The sequence below is a fragment of the Bombina bombina genome, chromosome 3, assembly GCF_027579735.1.
Source record: "Bombina bombina isolate aBomBom1 chromosome 3, aBomBom1.pri, whole genome shotgun sequence".
NCBI classification, from domain to species: Eukaryota; Metazoa; Chordata; class Amphibia; order Anura; family Bombinatoridae; genus Bombina; species Bombina bombina.
This window is the reverse complement of record NC_069501.1, coordinates 1,185,719,208-1,185,740,076: the sequence shown is the minus strand read 5'-3', so window position 1 is coordinate 1,185,740,076 and position 20,869 is coordinate 1,185,719,208. Positions and strand designations below refer to the sequence as shown.

The window sequence follows — 20,869 nt, the reverse complement described above, 5'->3', positions numbered from 1 at the left end:
GGAGTGGGATAGACCCGGTGTGCCATTCTCACCCCCTCCAATATTTAGAAAAATGTTCCCAATAGACACCACCACACGGGACTTATGGCAAACGGTCCCTAAGGTGGAGGGAGCAGTTTCTACCTTAGCTAAGCGTACCACTATCCCGGTTGAGGATAGCTGTGCTTTTTCAGATCCAATGGATAAAAAACTAGAGGGTTACCTTAAGAAAATGTTTGTTCAACAAGGTTTTATATTGCAACCCCTTGCATGCATCGCGCCGGTCACGGCTGCTGCAGCATTCTGGATTGAATCTCTGGAAGAGAACATTAGTTCAGCTACGCTGGACGATATTACGGACAGGCTTAGAGTCCTTAAACTAGCTAATTCTTTCATTTCAGAAGCCGTAGTACATTTAACTAAGCTTACGGCTAAGAATTCAGGATTCGCCATTCAGGCACGCAGAGCACTGTGGCTAAAATCCTGGTCAGCTGATGTTACTTCTAAATCTAAATTGCTTAATATACCTTTCAAGGGGCAGACCTTATTCGGGCCCGGGTTGAAGGAGATTATCGCTGACATTACAGGAGGTAAAGGCCATGCCCTGCCTCAGGACAAAGCCAAAGCTAAGACTAGACAGTCTAATTTTCGTTCCTTTCGTAATTTCAAAGCAGGAGCAGCATCAACTTCCTCTGCACCAAAACAGGAAGGAGCTGTTGCTCGCTACAGACAAGGCTGGAGACCAAATCAGTCCTGGAACAAGGGCAAGCAGGCCAGGAAACCTGCTGCTGCCCCTAAGACAGCATGAATCGAGGGCCCCCGATCCGGGACCGGATCTGGTGGGGGGCAGACTTTCTCTCTTCGCCCAGGCTTGGGCAAGAGATGTTCAGGATCCCTGGGCGCTAGAGATCATATCTCAGGGATACCTTCTGGACTTCAAATCTTCTCCCCCAAGAGGGAGATTTCATCTGTCAAGGTTGTCAACAAACCAGATAAAGAAAGAAGCGTTTCTACGCTGCGTACAAGATCTTTTATTAATGGGAGTGATCCATCCGGTTCCGCGGTCGGAACAAGGACAAGGGTTTTACTCAAATCTGTTTGTAGTTCCCAAGAAAGAGGGAACTTTCAGGCCAATCTTGGATTTAAAGATCCTAAACAAATTCCTAAGAGTTCCATCGTTCAAAATGGAAACTATTCGGACAATTTTACCCATGATCCAAAGAGGTCAGTACATGACCACAGTGGATTTAAAGGATGCTTACCTTCACATACCGATTCACAAAGATCATTACCGGTATCTAAGGTTTGCCTTTCTAGACAAGCATTACCAATTTATAGCTCTTCCATTCGGATTGGCTACGGCTCCAAGAATCTTCACAAAGGTTCTGGGTACTCTTCTAGCGGTTCTAAGACCGCGAGGAATTTCGGTAGCTCCATACCTGGACGACATTCTGATACAAGCTCCAAGCTTTCAAACTGCCAAGTCTCATACAGAGTTAGTACTGGCATTTCTAAGGTCGCATGGATGGAAGGTGAACGAAAAGAAGAGCTCTCTCTTTCCACTCACAAGAGTTCCTTTCTTGGGGACTCTGATAGATTCTGTAGAAATGAAGATTTACCTGACAGAAGACAGGTTAACAAAGCTTCAAAATGCATGCCGTGTCCTTCATTCCATTCAACACCCGTCAGTAGCTCAATGCATGGAGGTGATCGGCTTAATGGTAGCGGCAATGGACATAGTACCTTTTGCTCGCCTACATCTCAGACCTCTGCAATTGTGCATGCTAAGTCAGTGGAATGGGGATTACTCAGATTTGTCCCCTACTCTGAACCTGGATCAAGAGACCAGAAATTCTCTTCTATGGTGGCTTTCTCGGCCACATCTGTCCAGGGGGATGCCATTCAGCAGGCCAGACTGGACAATTGTAACAACAGACGCCAGCCTACTAGGTTGGGGCGCTGTCTGGAATTCTCTGAAGACTCAGGGATTATGGAATCAGGAGGAGAGCCTCCTTCCAATAAACATTCTGGAATTGAGAGCAGTTCTCAATGCCCTTCTGGCTTGGCCCCAGTTATCAACTCGGGGGTTCATCAGGTTTCAGTCGGACAACATCACGACTGTGGCTTACATCAACCATCAGGGAGGGACAAGAAGCTCCCTAGCAATGATGGAAGTATCAAAGATAATTCGCTGGGCAGAGTCTCACTCGTGCCACCTGTCAGCAATCCACATCCCGGGAGTGGAGAACTGGGAGGCGGATTTCTTGAGTCGTCAGACTTTTCATCCGGGAGAGTGGGAACTTCATCCGGAGGTCTTTGCCCAAATACATCGACGTTGGGGCAAACCACAAATAGATTTCATGGCGTCTCGTCAGAACGCCAAACTTCCTCGCTACGGGTCCAGATCCAGGGATCCGGAAGCAGTTATGATAGATGCCTTGACAGCACCATGGACCTTCAGGATGGCTTATGTGTTTCCACCCTTCCCGATGCTTCCTCGATTGATTGCCAGAATCAAACAGGAGAGAGCATCAGTGATTCTAATAGCACCTGCATGGCCACGCAGGACTTGGTATGCAGATCTAGTGGACATGTCATCCTGTCCGCCTTGGTCTCTACCTCTAAGACAGGACCTTCTGATTCAGGGTCCATTCAAATATCAAAACCTAACTTCTCTGAAGCTGACTGCTTGGAAATTGAACGCTTGATCTTATCAAAGCGTGGTTTTTCTGAGTCAGTTATTGATACCTACTAGGAAGCCTGTTACTAGAAGGATTTACCATAAAATATGGCGTAAATACTTATATTGGTGCGAATCCAAAGGTTACTCTTGGAGTAAGGTTAGGATTCCTAGGATATTGTCTTTTCTACAAGAAGGTTTAGATAAGGGTTTGTCGGCTAGTTCTTTAAAGGGTCAGATCTCAGCTCTGTCCATTTTGTTGCACAAGCGTCTGTCAGAAAATCCAGACGTCCAGGCTTTTTGTCAAGCTTTAGCTAGGATCAAGCCTGTGTTTAAAACTGTTGCTCCACCATGGAGTTTAAATCTGGTTCTTAACGTTTTACAAGGAGTTCCATTTGAACCCCTTCATTCCATTGACATTAAACTGTTATCTTGGAAAATTCTATTTTTAATGGCTATTTCTTCGGCTCGGAGAGTCTCTGAGTTATCAGCTCTACATTGTGATTCTCCTTATTTGATTTTTCATTCGGATAAGGTAGTTCTGCGTACAAAACCTGGATTCTTACCTAAGGTAGTCACTAACAGGAATATCAATCAAGAGATCGTTGTTCCTTCCTTGTGTCCGAATCCTTCTTCAAAGAAGGAACGTCTTCTGCACAATCTGGATGTAGTTCGTGCCCTCAAGTTCTATTTGCAGGCAACTAAGGAATTTCGACAAACGTCTTCCCTGTTTGTCGTGTACTCTGGGCAGAGGAGAGGTCAAAAGGCTTCGGCTACTTCTCTCTCCTTCTGGCTTCGTAGCATAATTCGTTTAGCCTATGAGACTGCTGGACAGCAGCCTCCTGAAAGAATTACAGCTCATTCTACTAGAGCTGTGGCTTCCACTTGGGCCTTTAAGAATGAGGCCTCTGTTGAACAGATTTGCAAGGCTGCAACTTGGTCTTCGCTCCATACTTTTTCCAAATTTTACAAATTTGACACTTTTGCTTCTTCGGAGGCTATTTTTGGGAGAAAGGTTCTTCAGGCAGTGGTTCCTTCTGTATAATGAGCCTGCCTAGCCCTCCCGTCATCCGTGTACTTTTGCTTTGGTATTGGTATCCCAGAAGTAATGATGACCCGTGGACTGATCACACATAACAGAAGAAAACATAATTTATGCTTACCTGATAAATTCCTTTCTTCTGTTGTGTGATCAGTCCACGGCCCGCCCTGTTTTTTTAAGGCAGGCAAATATTTTCTAAATTATACTACAGTCACCTCTTCACCCTTGGTTTCTCCTTTCTCGTTGGTCCTTGGTCGAATGACTGGGAGTGACGTAGAGGGGAGGAGCTATATGCAGCTCTGCTGGGTGAATCCTCTTGCATTTCCTGTTGGGGAGGAGTTATATCCCAGAAGTAATGATGACCCGTGGACTGATCACACAACAGAAGAAAGGAATTTATCAGGTAAGCATAAATTATGTTTTTTAAATGGCACCGGAGTGTGCTGTTTATCTCAGGCAGTATTTGGAAGAAGAATCTGCCTGCGTTTTTCTATGATCTTAGCAGACGTAACTAAGATCCATTTGCTGTTCTCACACATTCTGAGGAGTGAGGTACTTCAGAGGGGGAATGGCGTGCAGGTTTTCCTGCAGATAAGGTATGTGCAGTAAAATATTTTTCTAGGAATGGAATTGACTAAGAAAATACTGCTGATACCGAAGTAATGTAAGTAAAGCCTTAAATGCAGCGATAGCGACTGGTATCAGGCTTATTAATAGAGATACATACTCTTGTAAAAATGTGTTTTAAAACGTTTGCTGGCATGTTTAATCGTTTTTAACATATGTTTGGTGATAAAACTTATTGGGGCCTAAGTTTTTTCCACATGGCTGGCTTGAATTTTGCATAGAAACAATTTCCACTGTTATAGTATACAAGTTACAGTTGGTGCAGTTAAAATTACAAACAGTGACATTCAGCTTCCCTCAGCAGTCCCCTGCATGCTATAGGACATCTCTGAAGGGCTCAAAAGGGCTTCAAAAGTAGGAGCAGTTATGACTGTTTAAAACATATTTTTCGTTTTGTTAATCTGTTTTTTGTATTAAGGGGTTAATCATCCATTTGCAAGTGGGTGCAATGCTCTGCTAACTTGTTACATACACTGTAAAAATTTTGTTAGTTTAACTGCCTTTTTTTCACTGTTATTTCAAATTTTGGCAAAATTTGTTTCTCTTAAAGGCACAGTAACGTTTTATATATTTGCTTGTTAACTTGATTTAAAGTGTTTTCCAAGCTTACTAGTCTCATTATTAGTCTGTTCTAATATGTCTGACATAGAGGAAGCTCTGTGTTCATTATGTTTTAAAGCCATGGTGGAACCCCATCTTAGAATGTGTACCAGATGTACTGATTTCATGTTAAACAATAAAGATCATTTTTTGTCTTTAAAAACATTATCACCAGAGGATTCTGTCGTGGGGGTAGTTATGCCGACTAACTCTCCCCACGTGTCAGACCTTTTGACTCCCGCTTTAGGGACTCACGCTCAAATGGCGCCAAGTACATCAAGGGCACCCATAGCGTTTCTTTACCAGGGGATTCTGTCGAGGGGAAAGTTATGCCGACTAACTCTCCCCACGTGTCAGACCCTTCGACTCCCGCTTCAGGGACTCACGCTCAAATGGCGCCAAGTACATCAAGGGCGCCCATAGCGTTTATTTTACAAGACATGGCAAAGGTGGTGAATAATATTCTGGCAGCAGTATTAGTCAGACTACCTGAAATTAAAGGAAAGCAGTTAGCTCTGGGGGTAGATACAGAGCATACAGACGCTTTAAGAACCATGTATGATACTACCTCACAATATGCTTAGTCTGTGGGTGATTTTTTTTTTTTGACTCAGGGAAGATGATTTAACCTGATTCTGATATTTCTACATTTAAAATTTATGCTTGAGAACCTCCACTTGTTGCTCAGGGAGGCTTTGGCTGCTCTGAATGAATGTGTACAATCGCAGGGCCAGAGAAATTGTGTAGACTGGATAAATAATATGCAGTGCCGGTGTGTACTGATGTTTTTCCAATACCTAAAGAGGTTTACTAAAAAAAAAAAAATAATAATAATTTTTTAATAAGGAATGGGATAGACCAGGTGTGCCGTTCTCTTCCCCTCCTATTTTTTAGAAGAATGTTTTCTAATAGTTACCACCACACAGGACTTCTGGCAGACAGTTCCTAAGGTGGAGAGAAGAGTTTCTACTCTAGCTAAGCGTACCACTACCTCTGACGAGGACAGTTGTGCTTTTTAGATCCAATGGATAAAAAATGTTTATTCAACAGGGTTTTATCCTGCAGCCCCTTGCATACATTGCTTCTGTCACTGCTGCTGCGGCTTTCTGGGTTGAGTCTCTTGATTAGGCTTTACAGTTAAGCGACTCCATTGGATGAATATATTTGACAAGCTTATGCTAGCCAATTCCTTTGTTTTCTGATGCCTTGTTCATTTGACTAGACTAACGGCTAAGAATTCTGTTTTTTACTATACTGGCGCGCAGAGCGCTATGGCTTATATCATGGTCAGCTGTCGTGACTTTAATAAATAAGCTACTTAACTTCCCTTCAAGGGGCAGACCCTATTCGGGCCTGGTTTGAAGGAGATTATTGCTTATATCACTGGAGGAAAAGGTCATGCCCTTCCTCAGGATAGGTCTAAATCAAGGGCAAAAAAAACAAACAAAAAAAAAAAAGTCTAATTTTCATACCTTTTAAAAACTTCAGGGCAGGTGTGGCATCCTCTTCCTCTAAGGCAAAACAAGAGGGAATTTTTGCTCAGTCCAAGGCGGTCTGGAGACAATCGGACCTGGAACAAAGATAAGCAGGCCAAGGAGCCTGCTGCTGCCTCTAAGGCAGCATGAAGGAACGGACCCCTATCCGGTAACGGATCCTATAGGGGGCAGACTTTCATTCTTTGCCCAGGCGTGGGCAAGAGATGCCCAGGATCCCTAGGCATTGGAATTTATATCCCAGAGATATCTTCTGGATTTCAAAGATTCCACCCCCAAAAAAGGGGAGATTTCGCCTTTCACAATTATCTGCAAACCAGATAAAGAAGGAGGCATTCTTACATTGTGTACGAGATCCATCCAGTTCCAAGAGAGGAACAGGGAAAGAGTTTTTACTCAAATCTGTTTGTGGTTCCCAAGGAGAGGGAACCTTCAGACCTATTTTGGATCTAAAGATCTTAAACAAATTCCTCAGAATTCCGTCATTTAAGATGGAAACTATTCGTACCATCTTAACTATGATCCAGGAGAGTCAATAGAGGACTACAATGGATTTGAAGGATGCTTATCCTCACATTGTGATGCATAAAGATCACCATCGTTTTTCAGGTTTGCCTTTCTAGACAAGCATTACCAGTTTGTAGCTCTTTCCTTTGGGATATCTACAGCCCCAAGAATCTTTATGGAGGTTCTGGGGTCGCTTTGGCGGTCCTTAGACCGCGGGGCATAGAAGTGGCCCCTTATTTAGACGACATCCTGATACAGGCGTCAAACATCCAAATTGCCCAGTCTCATACTGACGTAGTACTGGCATTTCTGAGATCACATGGGTGGAAAGTGAACAAGGAAAGAGTTCTCTATCCCCAATCTCAAGGGTTTCCCTCCTAGGGACTCTGATAGATTCTGTAGAAATGAAAATTTACCTGACGGAGTCCAGGTTGTCAAAGTTTCTAAATTTCTGCCGTGTTTTTTTCATCCCATCCGCGCCCTTCGGTGGCTCAGTACATGAATGAAATCGACTTAATGGTAGCGGCAAGGGACATAGTACCGTTTGCACGTCTACATTTCAGACCGCTGCAACTATGCATGCTCAGTCAGAGGAACGGGGATTACACAGATTTGTCCCCCTGTTAAACCTGGACCAGGAGACCAGAGATTCTCTTCTCTGGTGACTATGTCGGGTCCATCTGTCCAAGGGTATGACCTTCCGCAGGTCAGATGGGACAATTGTTACAATAGATGCCAGCCTTTTAGGTTGGGATGCAGTCTGGAACTCCCTGAAGGCTCAGGGATAGTGGACTTAGGAGGAGACCCTCCTTCTAATAAATATTCTGGAACTGGGAGTGATATTCCATGCTCTTCAGACTTAGCCTCAGTTAGCAACTCTGAGGTACATCATACTCAGTCGGACAATATACACGACTGTGGCTTACATCAGCCATCAAGGGGGAACAGAAGTTCCCTAGCGATGTTAGAAGTCTTACAATAATTTACTGGACAGAGACTCACTCTTGTCTATCAGCTATCCATATCCCAGGTGTTGAGAACTGGGAGGTGGATTTTCTAAGTCGTCAGACTTTTCTTCCGGGGGAGTGGGATTTCCTCCGGAGGTCAAGACCAAGCAGGAGAGGGCTTTGGTGTTTTTGACAGCGCCTGCGTAGCCACGCAGGACCTGGTATGCAGATCTGGTGGACATGTCATCCTTTCCGTCACGGTCTCTGCTTCAGAGACAGGTCCCTCTACCTCAGGGTCCTTTCAACCATCTAAATAGAATCAATCTGAGATGGACTGCCTGGAGACTGAACGCTTGATGTTATCAAAGCATGGCTTCTCCGAGTCAGTCATTGATACCTTAATACAGACATGAAAGCCTGTCTCTCGGAAAATTGAACATAGATATGGTGTAAATATCTGATTGTTATGAATCCAAGGGTTACTCATGGAGTAAAGTCTGGATTCCCAGGATATTATCTTTTCTCCAAGATGTTTTTGAGAAAAGGGTGTCAGCTAATTCCTTAAAAGGGGACAGATTTTTACTCTGTCTATTTTTTTGCACAAGCGTCTGGCAGGTATTCTAGACGTTCAGGCATTTGGTCAGGCTTTGGTTAGATCCAAGCCTGTGTTTAAAACTGTTGCTCCGCCATGGAGCTTAAACCTGATTCTTAAGGTTCTTCAAGAAGTTCCGTTTGAACCTTTTTTGTTCCATAGATATCAATCTTTATCTTGGAAAGTTCCTTTTGGGTAGCTAATTCCTCGACTCGTAGAGTCTCCAAGTTATCTGTGTTACAATGTGATTCTCCTTATCTGGTCCTTCGTACGGATAAGGTAGTTCTGCGTACCAACCTGGGTTTTTTCTTAAGGTGGTATCTAACAAGTACATCACTCAAGAGATAGTTGTTCCATGCTTGTATCCTAATCCTTCCTCAAAGAAGGAACGTCTATTACACAATATTGGACGTGGTTTGTGCTTTAAAGTTTTACTTACAAGCTACTACAGTTTTCATCAAACGTTCACCTTGTTTGTTGTCTATTCTGGACAGAGGAGAGGTCAAAAGACTTCAGCAGCCTCTCTGTCTTTTTGGTTAAAAAGCATAATTCATTTAGCTTATGAGACTGCTGGACAGCAGCCTCCTGAAGGGATTACAGCTCATTCTACTAGAGCTGTGGTTTTCACTTGGGCCTTTTTTAAATGTGGCTTCTGTTGAACAGATTTAGAAGACGGAGTCTTGGTCTGCGCTTCATACTTTTCAAATTTAACAAATTTGATACCTTGCTTCTTCGGAGGCTATTTTTGGGAGAAAGGGTTTTTTACAGGCAGTGGTAACTTCCGTTTAAGTACCTGCCTTGTCCCTCCCATCATCCGTGTACTTTAGCTTTGGTATTGGTATTCCATAAGTAATGGATGATCCGTGGACTGGATACACTTAACAAGAGAAAACATAATTTATGCTTACCTGATAAATTTATTTCTCTTGTAGTGTATCCAGTCCACGGCCCGCCCTGTGACTTTAAGGCAGGTAATTTTTTCATTTGAACTACAGTCACCACTGCACCCTATGGTTTTTCCTTTCTCTGCATGTTTTCGGTCGAATGACTGAATATGGCAGTTAGGGGAGGAGCTATATAGCAGCTTTGCTGTGGGTGGACTCTTGCAGCTTCCTGTTGGGAAGGAGAATATATTCCATAAGTAATGGATGATCCGTGGACTGGATACACTACAAGAGAAATAAATTTATCAGGTAAGCATAAATTATGTTTATCAACGGGGAACTGACAGTTCCCTAGTGATGGAGGTTTCTCAAATTTCAACTTGTGCAACCATATCCCAGGTGTGAACAACTGGGAAGCAGTTTATCTTAGTCACCTATCCCATGATCCTGGGGAATGGTCTCAACACCTTGAAGTTTTTATATTGTAGTTCAATGGGGACTTCCAGAGTAAGACTTGATGGCTTCTTGTTTGAACAACAAACTTCCCAAATATTTTTGCAAATCCACTGATCCACATGCAGAGTTTGTAAAAGCTCTAGCAGCTCCTTGGTTATTTCTTATTGCTTACATTATTCCTTCAACTGTTCTGCTACCAAGAGTGATAGCTTGGATCAAATAAAAACTCTCATTGATTTCTCAACCTTGGTATGCAGAACTTGTTCCGCAGATCTGATAAAGATATTCATTTGTCCTCCGTGGTCTATTTCACTAAGTCATGACGTAATGTCTCAAGGCCCTGTTTATCATCAAGATCTCTGGTCTCTCAGTTTGAAGACTTGGTGATTAAATGCCTAATTTTAAAACAAAGGCTTTTCTGATGCTGTAGTTGACACATTAATTCAGGCACGATAGCCTATTACAAGGAAAATCTATCACAAAATTTGTAAAGTTTTTCTTTCTTGCTGTGAAAAACAAGGTGTTAGAATTCCTAGAATTTTTCACTTTACAGGAGGGCTAAGATTAGAGTTTATATACTAGCTCTTTAAAAGGTCAGATTTCAGTGCTTTTTGTATTATAACACAAGGAAATTGCTAATCTTCCTGACATTTAGAGCTTTGTTAAAGGGATACTAAACCCAAATTTTGTCTTTCATGATTCAGGTACAGCATGCAATTTTAAGCAACTTTCTAATTCACTCCTATTATCAATTTTTCCTCATTCACATGCTTTCTTGATTTTAAAAAGCTAGACTGTAAGCTTAAGAGCCGTCACATTTTTGGTTCAGCACCTTGGTAGCGCTTGCTGATTGGTGGCTAAATGTAGCAAACCAATCAGCAAGCGCTAACCAGGTGCTGAAGCAAAAATGGGCCGGCTCCTAACCTTACATTACAGCTATTTCAAATAAAGACAACAAGAGAACAAAAAAAATGTGTTAATAGGAGCAAATGAGAAAGTTGCTTAAAATTGCATGCTCTATCTGAATCATGAAAGAAAAAATTTGGGTTTAGTATCCCTTTAAAGCTTTGGTCAGAATATGACCAGTGTTTTAAAGCAAATTTTCTTCCTTAGAACCATTAATTTGGTTTTAAAAGTTTTTGCAGGTCTCTCCTTTTGAGCTTATGCATAATTTGGATATTCCGCTTCTGTCCTGGAGGGATTTCTTTTAGAAATATCCTCTGCAAGGATTTCTGAATTGTCTGCTCTTTCTTACAAGTTTTTTCTGTTTTTCACCAAGATGGGGCAAATTAAGGTGTTTTCTTCTGATACCATCAATCAGGGAATTGTAGTTCCTTCTCTTTGTCATTATCCCTGAAATTTTACAAGATGCAATAGATTTTAGTTTATTCTCTGATTATTTTTTTTCTCTCCATTTCTCAGGTCCACAGTAAGTTGCAGCCATTACTTTAGCTCCTTGACTAAAGATTCACAAGGCTTACTTCTAGGTGGGATAGTCTCCTCCAAATCGCTTTCTATCACTTTCATGTATTTGCTTCTTTTGTAACGGCTTTTGGAATGAAAGTCCTCCAGGCAACAGTGTCTAGAAATTAGGTGACTGCCTTTCTAAAAAAAAAATGTGTCCGGCCCAAATTACTTTTGTACCGCACAGTTTGGGTATTAGTTCCCAGGGGTAAAGGCTCGTAGACTCTCACCACCTTATGAAAGAAAACAAAATATATGCTTAACTGATTATTTTCTTTCGTGCTGATAAGGGTCCATGAAATCCGGCCATTTTCAAAAAATTTACGTACGTTTTCTTTTCTTTTTTTTTTGCAGCAGTTCTAGCACCTTATTTTCCCACCTCCTTGCTTGGCTATACGTCAAATTATCATACCATATGTGTGGAAGGGATTAAAGGGATACTGAACCCAAATTTTTTCTTTCATGATTCAGATAGAGCATGACCTTTTAAGCAACTTTCTAATTTGCTCCTTTTATCAAATTTTCTTCATTCTCTTGCTATCTTTATTTAAAATGCAAGAATGTAAGTTTAGTTTCCGGCCCATTTTTGGTGAACAACCTGGGTTGTTCTTGCTGATTGGTGGATAAATTCATCCACCAATAAAAAAGTGCTGTCCCGAGTTCTAAACCAAAAAAAAAAACTTAGATGTCGTCTTTTTCAAATAAAGATAGCAAGAGAACTAAGAAAAATTGATAATAGGAGTAAATTGGAAAGTTGAAAAAATTTGGGTTGTGTCCCTTTAAATATACTTCAAGTTTTGGGAATCTTTTGCCTCCTCCTAGTGGCCAGGAGTTGGATCCCAGGAGTAATGGCTCATGGACTCTCACCACCATAAAATAAATTAATTTATCAGTTAAGCATACATTTTCTTTTTGCTATTAGCAGGTGGGAGTTATCTGTATTACAACTTAGATATATTTCTGTGTTTAGGAGATCACTTACCTTCGTAAACCTTATATGTTCTAACCATAACATCAAGTATAGGCATGGGGAAAACTAAGACCCCTGTATAATCCACATAATGTTGGAGTTCTAGGGGGGAAAATTATGGTATAGTTTAATATTCCCTGTTGTTCAGTCTTCACAGCTTTGCTGGCCTCATTCCTTTGCCAGACAGAGGGGCAGGCTACAGTCACATTTATTTTGACTACCACTCTTCTACATGACTGGAAGTGAGAGGCCTGGTTCAGCCAGAAAATAAATAAATAAATGATGTTCCTTCTAATCGCTCTGCTGGATCCAACTGTAGGTGAGGATGGGCAAGAGGTGGTATCACCAACCCCATCCACAGATAAGCGCTTTGACCACTTCAAATCAGTTGCAGAGCCTGCAACCAATACTCCCTGCAGTATTGGCACAGTTTGAGTCACTGAAAAGGTTTTCCCTGCTGGGATGTTTCTTGCATAAATGATAGTCATGGGTTATCATCTTCCTTCTTCTCTGCTGTGATATGCACACTTTGAGGCACCAGTTACTATTGAGCATGTGCAAGAGTCTGGAATTGGCTTATGGTTGTCACATGATACAGGGACCTGGCAAATTGGAGTATATTTGGAATTTTTATCAGAGTACATGCTATTGCATTGTCTTTTTATTATGCACTTGATTATGCAATTCTACGTATTTAATGGTCCTTTGATGCCAGAATTTAGGTTCTAAATCAGTAGTAAAACACTCTAAAGAGAACTGTTTAAATCGCTTTTAACATACTTACTTCTTAATTGTTAAACATGCTCCTTTTGTTCTTTGTGGATTTTATATCCTAAAAAGTAGGAATATAATCTAACTAGTATTCAGTTTATTTAACAAATGGAATTCTGATAGCATGATTTTTGTTTTATTATCAGCCAGAGTATGCTACAGCCCTAATGAAATAAGTACCCCTGTTGCACCACATAACATCCATAATTTATTGGCACTTTATAACTAATATATTATTTAGAATACAGAGCAACAGACTGAAAATGGAATGTTATAAGGGAACTAGCAATACAGTTATACATTTAAGGCTTTTAAACTTATGTTTTGTTTGTTCTCACAGGTGCTCAGATAAGCTGCTTTGCTCCGAGCTCCTTTTCCTGGCGGCAAGCTGCCTATGTTGACTCTTTCTGTTGGGCCGCCGTCCAGCAGAAGCACTTGTCACACAGTGACGCCGGTAACATCCCCCTCTGGCTCCATAAGGTAATATTCATTGGTTATAATCAGTAATTGTCATTGGCTATAGAGCTGTGCTAAAATAGAAAATCACCCAGAATATTGTAATTCCAGATCTATTTTGTAGATATCAGAAATCATTTTAAAGATTATTTTTTTTAAATAAAATCCACAGTAGATGACTGAAATGTAAAATGTGTTTCTGTGTAGCTGGAGCCTGGTCTTAAATTTTTCTAAAAAAATAAATTATATATATATATATCTAACTGAAAGTTTAATATAGTTCTAATGTATACGTATATGAATAATCTGTCTCTGAAAAATATATATATATATTTTTTATATTCTTCTATTTGCACATTGATTGATTGTACTTAATGAGCTTTCAGGTGCTGTTTTTTTTTTACTATTCTTATGGTGTTAATAATTTGATATGTGATTTACATCATTACGGAAGTATGACAAGCTGTATCTACACAAGATACATGACACCTGCTTCTTAGAGTAGATGGTTATAATGTTAAGTATGTTTTTTGCATTTATAGTTAGTTGACTGCTTTCAGAAATTATGAATCACCCATAAAAGATATTGACATACAGACACAAGTATTGCAGTAAGTGTTAAAAGCTATTTATTGGACTAAAAAGACAAAGCTTTTGAGAGAAATAATACTAATCAATATGAAGGCCCGTGTTTCTGGATCGCCAGAAACACCAGTTATGAAGCAGCGGTCTAAAGACCACTGCTCCTTAACCTGTCCACCTGCTCTGAGGAGGCGGACAGATATCGCGGGAAATGAACCCGATCGAATACGATTGGGTTGATTGATACCCCCTCTGCAGGGGGGGCGTCATTGCACCAGCAGTTCACAAGAGCTGCTGCTGCAATGCTGAATGTGGAGAGCGTATTGCTCTCCGCATTCAGCAATGTCTGTCGGACATGATCCGCTGATCGGATCATGTCCGACAGAGGGTTGATAAATATGCCCCTATATCTTGATGTACACAATAGTTAAGACAGAAAGCGATCAAATTGGTTGCAAAAGACGCAAAGATCAAGAGTAATTTGATTCATACTTTTCTTGACTTGCTAGGAAAAAAACCCTCAATACAAATGGAATAAATATGAAGAAAAAACTTTTGCTTTCCTTCAATATTTATGCTTTAGAAGATGAAACAAGTCTGGCCAAGATGAACCTGTATGTAGGTCATGTTTTCTTAGCAGGGCATAATTACTTTTTACATCTGTAAATAACCATAATATCTTGGCCTACTTGAGCCAATATTCTAACATGCTTCGAGGAATGTGGCTGCACTTCACTGACAAGGCACATAGAAGGCCAAAATTATCATCTGGGGTTTCCATGTTCCTTGTTCAGAGGATGATTGCCTGGTATTTTGGTGCTGGACCGAACTTATTAGGCGAGATCAGACTGATATACCTGAGGAAAGTTCTACTTTGTTAAAAGCAAAATTGGGCTAAAAAGTTACCACCTAGGCTGCTCCTAGATGGTAACTCGCCATAGAACAAGCTATTGAGCTGTCGTTCTTTCCTAGTAGAGCACATTTCTTTTTGTCCATATTGCCAATATTACTATTAATATTAGTTATTTGTAGAGCGCCAACAGCAGCAATATAAAAATAGGTATAATATGCCAAGGAATCATTTATATTTATATGAGACAAATGGGCAGAGGGCCCTGCCAAGAGTTGGACTGGGCTTGTGGGGTTCAAGGGAATGATAAAACGAGAGGAAGAACTTAGGTAAGAAAAGGTTAGTCTACATTGTATGCGTATCTGCACAGTAGAGTCTTTAAGGAGTGCTTAAAACTTTGAAACTAGGGGAAAGTCTTGTGGAGCAAAGTAGAGAGTTCCACAAAATAGGGGTTTTCCTGGTGAAGTCCTGTAGATAGGAGTAGGTGAGGAGATCATGAGCAGAGCGAAGGAGATGGGTTTCTGGAGACAAGAATTTTGTGTGTTTTTCTGGAGGCTAGAGAAAGCCAGTGACGGGATTGCCTGAGAACTGCAGCTGATGAGGAGAGACGTTTAAGAAAAAACATGACGGGTTTAGTTAATAGCAGACCATGTCAACATTCTACATCTGGTTGCAGATGGCCTCAGCAGGTTTGAGCTGCTTGCACAAAGCTTGCCTTGCTGGTTGAGGCATGTGTCTGCTTGATTGAACCTTTTACTGCTAATACTTGCCTTGCAGTCTGGAGAGTAGACTGGCTCTCTCATAAAACGCACCAAACTTTTAAATCCATGATTACAAGGAAGTATGATGGCTTGTGAGGTAAATTATGAGAAGTGCATAATGTCCAGCTGTGATGAAGTGTCCTGGCATTGAACAAGTTTGCAAAGTCATCATAGAAGAGATGAATATTAAATCTATGAAGTAAAATATAAACAATGGTTATCAACAGATGTCAACTTGTAGAGCTTGTCATTTCGCTTGAAGATTTTGTGAATGAACTATGGGAAGAGCCCGAGGGCTTAAAACTTCACCATTACATCTTAAAACACCAATCCAAATATTTAAATGCACAAAAAGAAAACTTGCAAAGTTTATAAGAGCATCATCATGGGCGATTTCTTTGAAAACTTTTTATTTGTCTTGCAAGATGAGATCCGGTATTACCACTTGATCAGGCTACTTGCCACCCCTTTGCCATATTCTTTAAGCCTGAAGGTAAAATAAAAAGTGAAAGCTATTGCATGATTAGCGATTAGTTAGAGCACAAAATTGTATCCTTCTATTCGTTTCAGAAACAGATTCTCATTTACTTTTCCAATGGCTCTGTGGCACAGAATAAGAATAGGAATAACTTTATAAACCTTTGCCACCATGGAGATGACTTCAAAAACTGAGTGGCTCTTTTTTGCCACTTCTCATGGCAAAGGTCCATGTGATGCTATAGGTAGTACAGTGAAGTGCTTGATGGCAAAAGCAAATCTGCAGCATATAGTAACCAATCACATTGTAGCCCCTTTAGAAACATATGATTTTTGCAGATCAAATTTGAAAGGAATTAACTTTTGCTACTGTTCTACAGAAACCATAGAGAAAACTGAGAAATTCCTTTAGTCTTGATTTATCAAATCCATTACTATTGAGTAAACTAGATTGTTCCACAGTTTTGTACCAGTCTTAGACATCCAATCCATAGACTTCAAAATAGTGCCCATTACCAATGAACCACTCCCTGTTCTACCAAAGAAAAATGATTGTGTGTTGCTGTGTTTGAGTTGGACCAAAAGTTCAACATAAAATTCTTCATACCCATGACCCAGGAACTTCCTTCAAGCTGTCAACAAAGTAAAGGACACCCTGTGGCGGAAACAAGAGCACATTCTCAGAACTATGCTCAGTGGAGCTCACAACAGATGAAGGGTGAACACATAACAGTGCAGAAATGAGTCAGAACTTGCCTCAGCTGTTCTGCAATGAATCTGGTTCTTAAGCTTAAACAGGCTCCAGAACTGAATGTAGCTCACTTCCACTACCAGACCAGAGCGAGCGACATTCAGTTCAATAGCGGAATCAGGCGCACTGTGACTAGACAGCGAGCCTGCAAACCGCTTTTGAAAAACAAGACCCGCTTAATAGAGCCTGGAGCGGAGACCAGGTAAATCCAACTTTGGAATAAAAAAAAATCTCTCAAAGCTTTTTATTTAGAAAGCTGCCGCTAACATAATGTTATATAATTCTGCACATAGTGCAAGTAAATTTCTTTCATGTAATTAGCAAGAGTCCATGAGCTAGTGACGTATGGGATATACATTCCTACCAGGAGGGGCAAAGTTTCCCAAACCTCAAAATGCCTATAAATTCACCCCTCAACACACTCACAATTCAGTTTTACAAACTTTGCCTCCCATGGAGGTGGTGAAGTAAGTTTGTGCTAGATTCTACGTTGATATGCGCTTTGCAGCAGGTTTTCCTCTCAGAGTGCAGTGAATGTCAGAGGGATGTGAAGAGAGTATTGCCTATTTGAATACCATGGTCTTTCATAGGTTCTCTGTTATCGGTCGTAGAGATTTCTTCTCCTACCTACCTTTTCAGATCGACAATATACTCTTATATACCATTACCTCTACTGATTCTCGTTTCAGTACTGGTTTGGCTATCTACTATATGTAGATGAGTGTCTTAGGGTAAGTAAGTCTTATTTCTATTTAGGACACTCAAAGCTATGGTTGGGCACTTTATATGTAAAGTTCAAAATATGTGTTTAAACTTATATTTGCCATGATTCAGGATAATCAGTATTCTTTCATTCAGACTGTCTGTTTCATTTTTTGGGGAAAATGCATATAAATTTTATTTTTTCTTACCTTAAAATTTTCAATTGACTTTTTTTCAAACTTTGCGGGCTGTTAGGCTCGCGGGTGCAGAAAATGCTTCTATTTATTGCGTCATTCTTGGCGCAAGACTTTTTTGGCACAAAAATTTCGTAATTTCCGGTGTCATAGTTGGCGCCGGAAGTTTTCACGCAATTGCGTCTTTTTTTTTTTTGACGTATGTGTATTGCAGGCGTTTTTTTGGCACCAAGAAATATGGGCGTCATTCTTGGCGCCAAAATATGTGGGCGTTATACTTGGCGCCAAAAATGTGGGCGTCATACTTGGCGCCAGTTTTTTTCACATTATTTCAGTCTCACTTTTTAGTTGCTTCTGGTTTTCTAGAGGCTTGTTTCATTTTGCATTTTTTCCCATTCCTGAAACTGCCATTTAAGGAATTTGATAATTTTGCTTTATATGTTGTTTTTTCTTTTACATATTGTAAGATGTCACTACCTGACCATGGATCAGAATCTACTTCTGGAAAAGCGCTGCCTGATGTCTGTTCTACCAAAGCTAAGTGCATTTGTTGTAAACTTTTGGTAACTGTTCCTCCGGCTGTAGTTTGTGTTAGTTGTCATGATAAGCTATCCAACGCTGATAATATTTCCATTAGTAATAATCCATTACCTGTTGTTGTTCCTTCAACATCTAATGTTCAGGATGTTCCTGTTAATGTTAAAGAATTTGTTTCTAATTCTGGTCGGAAGGCTCTGTCTGTTATTCCTCCTTCTAGTAAACGTAAGAGGTCTTTTAAAACTTCACATATTTCAGATGAATTTTTAAATGACCGCCATCATTCTGACTTATCTATTTCTGATGAGGATCTATCTGGTTCAGAAGATTCTACCTCAGATATTGACACTGATAAATCTTCATATTTGTTTAAGATGGAGTTTATTCGTTCTTTACTGAAAGAAGTGTTGATTGCATTAGATAGGAGTCTAGTCCTCTTGATATAAAAACTACTAAGCGTTTAAATTCAGTTTTTTAAACCTCATGTAGTTATTCCAGAAGTTTTTCCAGTTCCTGATGCTATTTCAGAAGTAATTTCTAGGGAATGGAATAGTCTGGGTACTTCATTTACTCCTTCTCCAAGGTTTAAGAAATTGTACCCTTTGTCATCTGATAGATTAGAGTTTTGGGAGAAAATCCCCAAAGTTGATGGGGCTATCTCTACTCTTGCTAAACGTACTACTATTCCTACGGCAGATAGTACTTCGTTTAAGGATCCTTTAGATAGGAAGCTTGAATCCTTTCTAAGGAAGGCTTATTTATGTTCAGGTAATCTTCTTAGACCTGCTATTTCTTTGGCTGATGTTGCTTCAGCTTCAACGTTCTGGTTGGAGGCTTTAGCGCAACAAGTGTCAGACCATAATGCTTATAGCATTGTTAAACTCCTTCAACATACTAATCGAGATTACCAATCAACATTTTGGAACGCCGTGCGATTTTCAGAGCTCTTCAGTTCTGGCCTCTTCTGAAAAGAGAATAGTTTATTTGTTTTCAGACAGACAATGTCACAACCGTGGCATATGTCAATCATCAAGGGGGGACTCACAGTCCTCAGGCTATGAAAGAAGTATCTCGGATACTTGTATGGGCGGAATCCAGCTCCTGTCTAATTTCTGCGGTTCACATCCCAGGTATAGACAATTGGGAAGCGGATTATCTCAGTCGCCAGACGTTACATCCGGGCGAATGGTCTCTTCACCCAGAGGTATTTCTTCAGATTGTTCAAATCTGGGGGCTTCCAGAAATAGAACTGATGGCCTCTCATCTAAACAAGAAACTTCTCAGGTATCTGTCCAGATCCAGGGATCCTCAGGCGGAAGCAGTGGACGCGTTGTCACTTCCTTGGAATTATCAACCTGCTTATATCTTACCGCCTCTAGTTCTTCTTCCAAGAGTGATTTCCAAAATCCTAATGGAGCGTTCGTTTGTACTGCTGGTGGCTCCAGCATGGCCACACAGGTTTTGGTATGCAGATCTTGTTCGGATGGCAAGTTCCCAACCTTGGACTCTTCCGTTAAGGCCAGACCTTCTGTCTCAAGGCCCATTTTTCCATCAGGATCTCAAATCATTAAATTTGTATGGAGATTGAACGCTTAATACTTAGTCATAGAGGTTTCTCTGACTCGGTGATTAATACTATGTTACAGGCTCGTAAATCTGTGTCTAGAAAGATCTATTACCGAGTCTGGAAGACTTGCATTTCTTGGTGTTCTTCACATAAATTCTATTGGCATTCTTTTAGAATTCCTAGAATTTTACAATTTCTTCAAGATGGTTTGGATAAGGGTTTGTCTGCAAGTTCCTTGAAAGGACAAATCTCTGCTCTTTCGGTTCTTTTTCACAGAAAGATTGCTAATCATCCTGATATTCATTGTTTTGTACAGGCTTTGGTTCGTATCAAGCCTGTCATTAAGTCAATCTCTCCTCCTTGGAGTCTCAATTTGGTTCTGAGGGCTTTACAGGCTCCTCCGTTTTAACCTATGCATTCTCTGGATATTAAATTACTTTCCTGGAAAGTTTTTTTCCTTTTGGCCATCTCTTCTGCTAGAAGAGTTTCTGAGTTATCTGCTCTTTCTTGTGAATCTCCTTTTCTGATTTTTCATCAGGATAAGGCGGTGTTGCAGACTTCATTTAATTTTTTACCTAAGGTTGTGAATTCTAACAACATTAGTAGAGAAATTGTTGTCCCTTCATTGTGTCCTAATCCTAAGAATTCTCTGGAGAGATCTTTACATTCTTTGGATGTGGTAAGAGCTTTGAAATATTATGTTGAAGCTACCAAAGATTTCAGAAAGACTTCTAGTCTATTTGTTATCTTTTCTGGTTCTAGGAAAGGTCAGAAGGCTTCTGACATTTCTTTGGCGTCTTGGTTAAAGTCTTTGATTCATCATGCTTATGTAGAGTCGGGTAAATCCCCACCTCAAAGGATTACGGCTCATTCTACTAGGTCAGTTTCTACTTCCTGGGCTTTTAGGAATGAAGCTTCTGTTGATCAGATTTGCAAAGCAGCAACTTGGTCTTCTTTGCATACTTTTACTAAATTCTACC

General features: G+C 40.5%; 1 protein-coding gene across 1 annotated transcript in view; it reads left to right on the top strand.

Moving 5' to 3' along the window:
- Nucleotides 1–20,869, top strand: part of PANX1 (pannexin 1) — a 251,544-nt gene that overhangs the window by 111,794 nt on the left and 118,881 nt on the right. Inside the window, exon 2 of the mRNA XM_053708615.1 lies at nucleotides 13,353–13,492. Coding sequence (XP_053564590.1) covers nucleotides 13,353–13,492 — 140 coding nt within the window. The remainder of the gene's footprint in view (nucleotides 1–13,352; nucleotides 13,493–20,869) is intronic.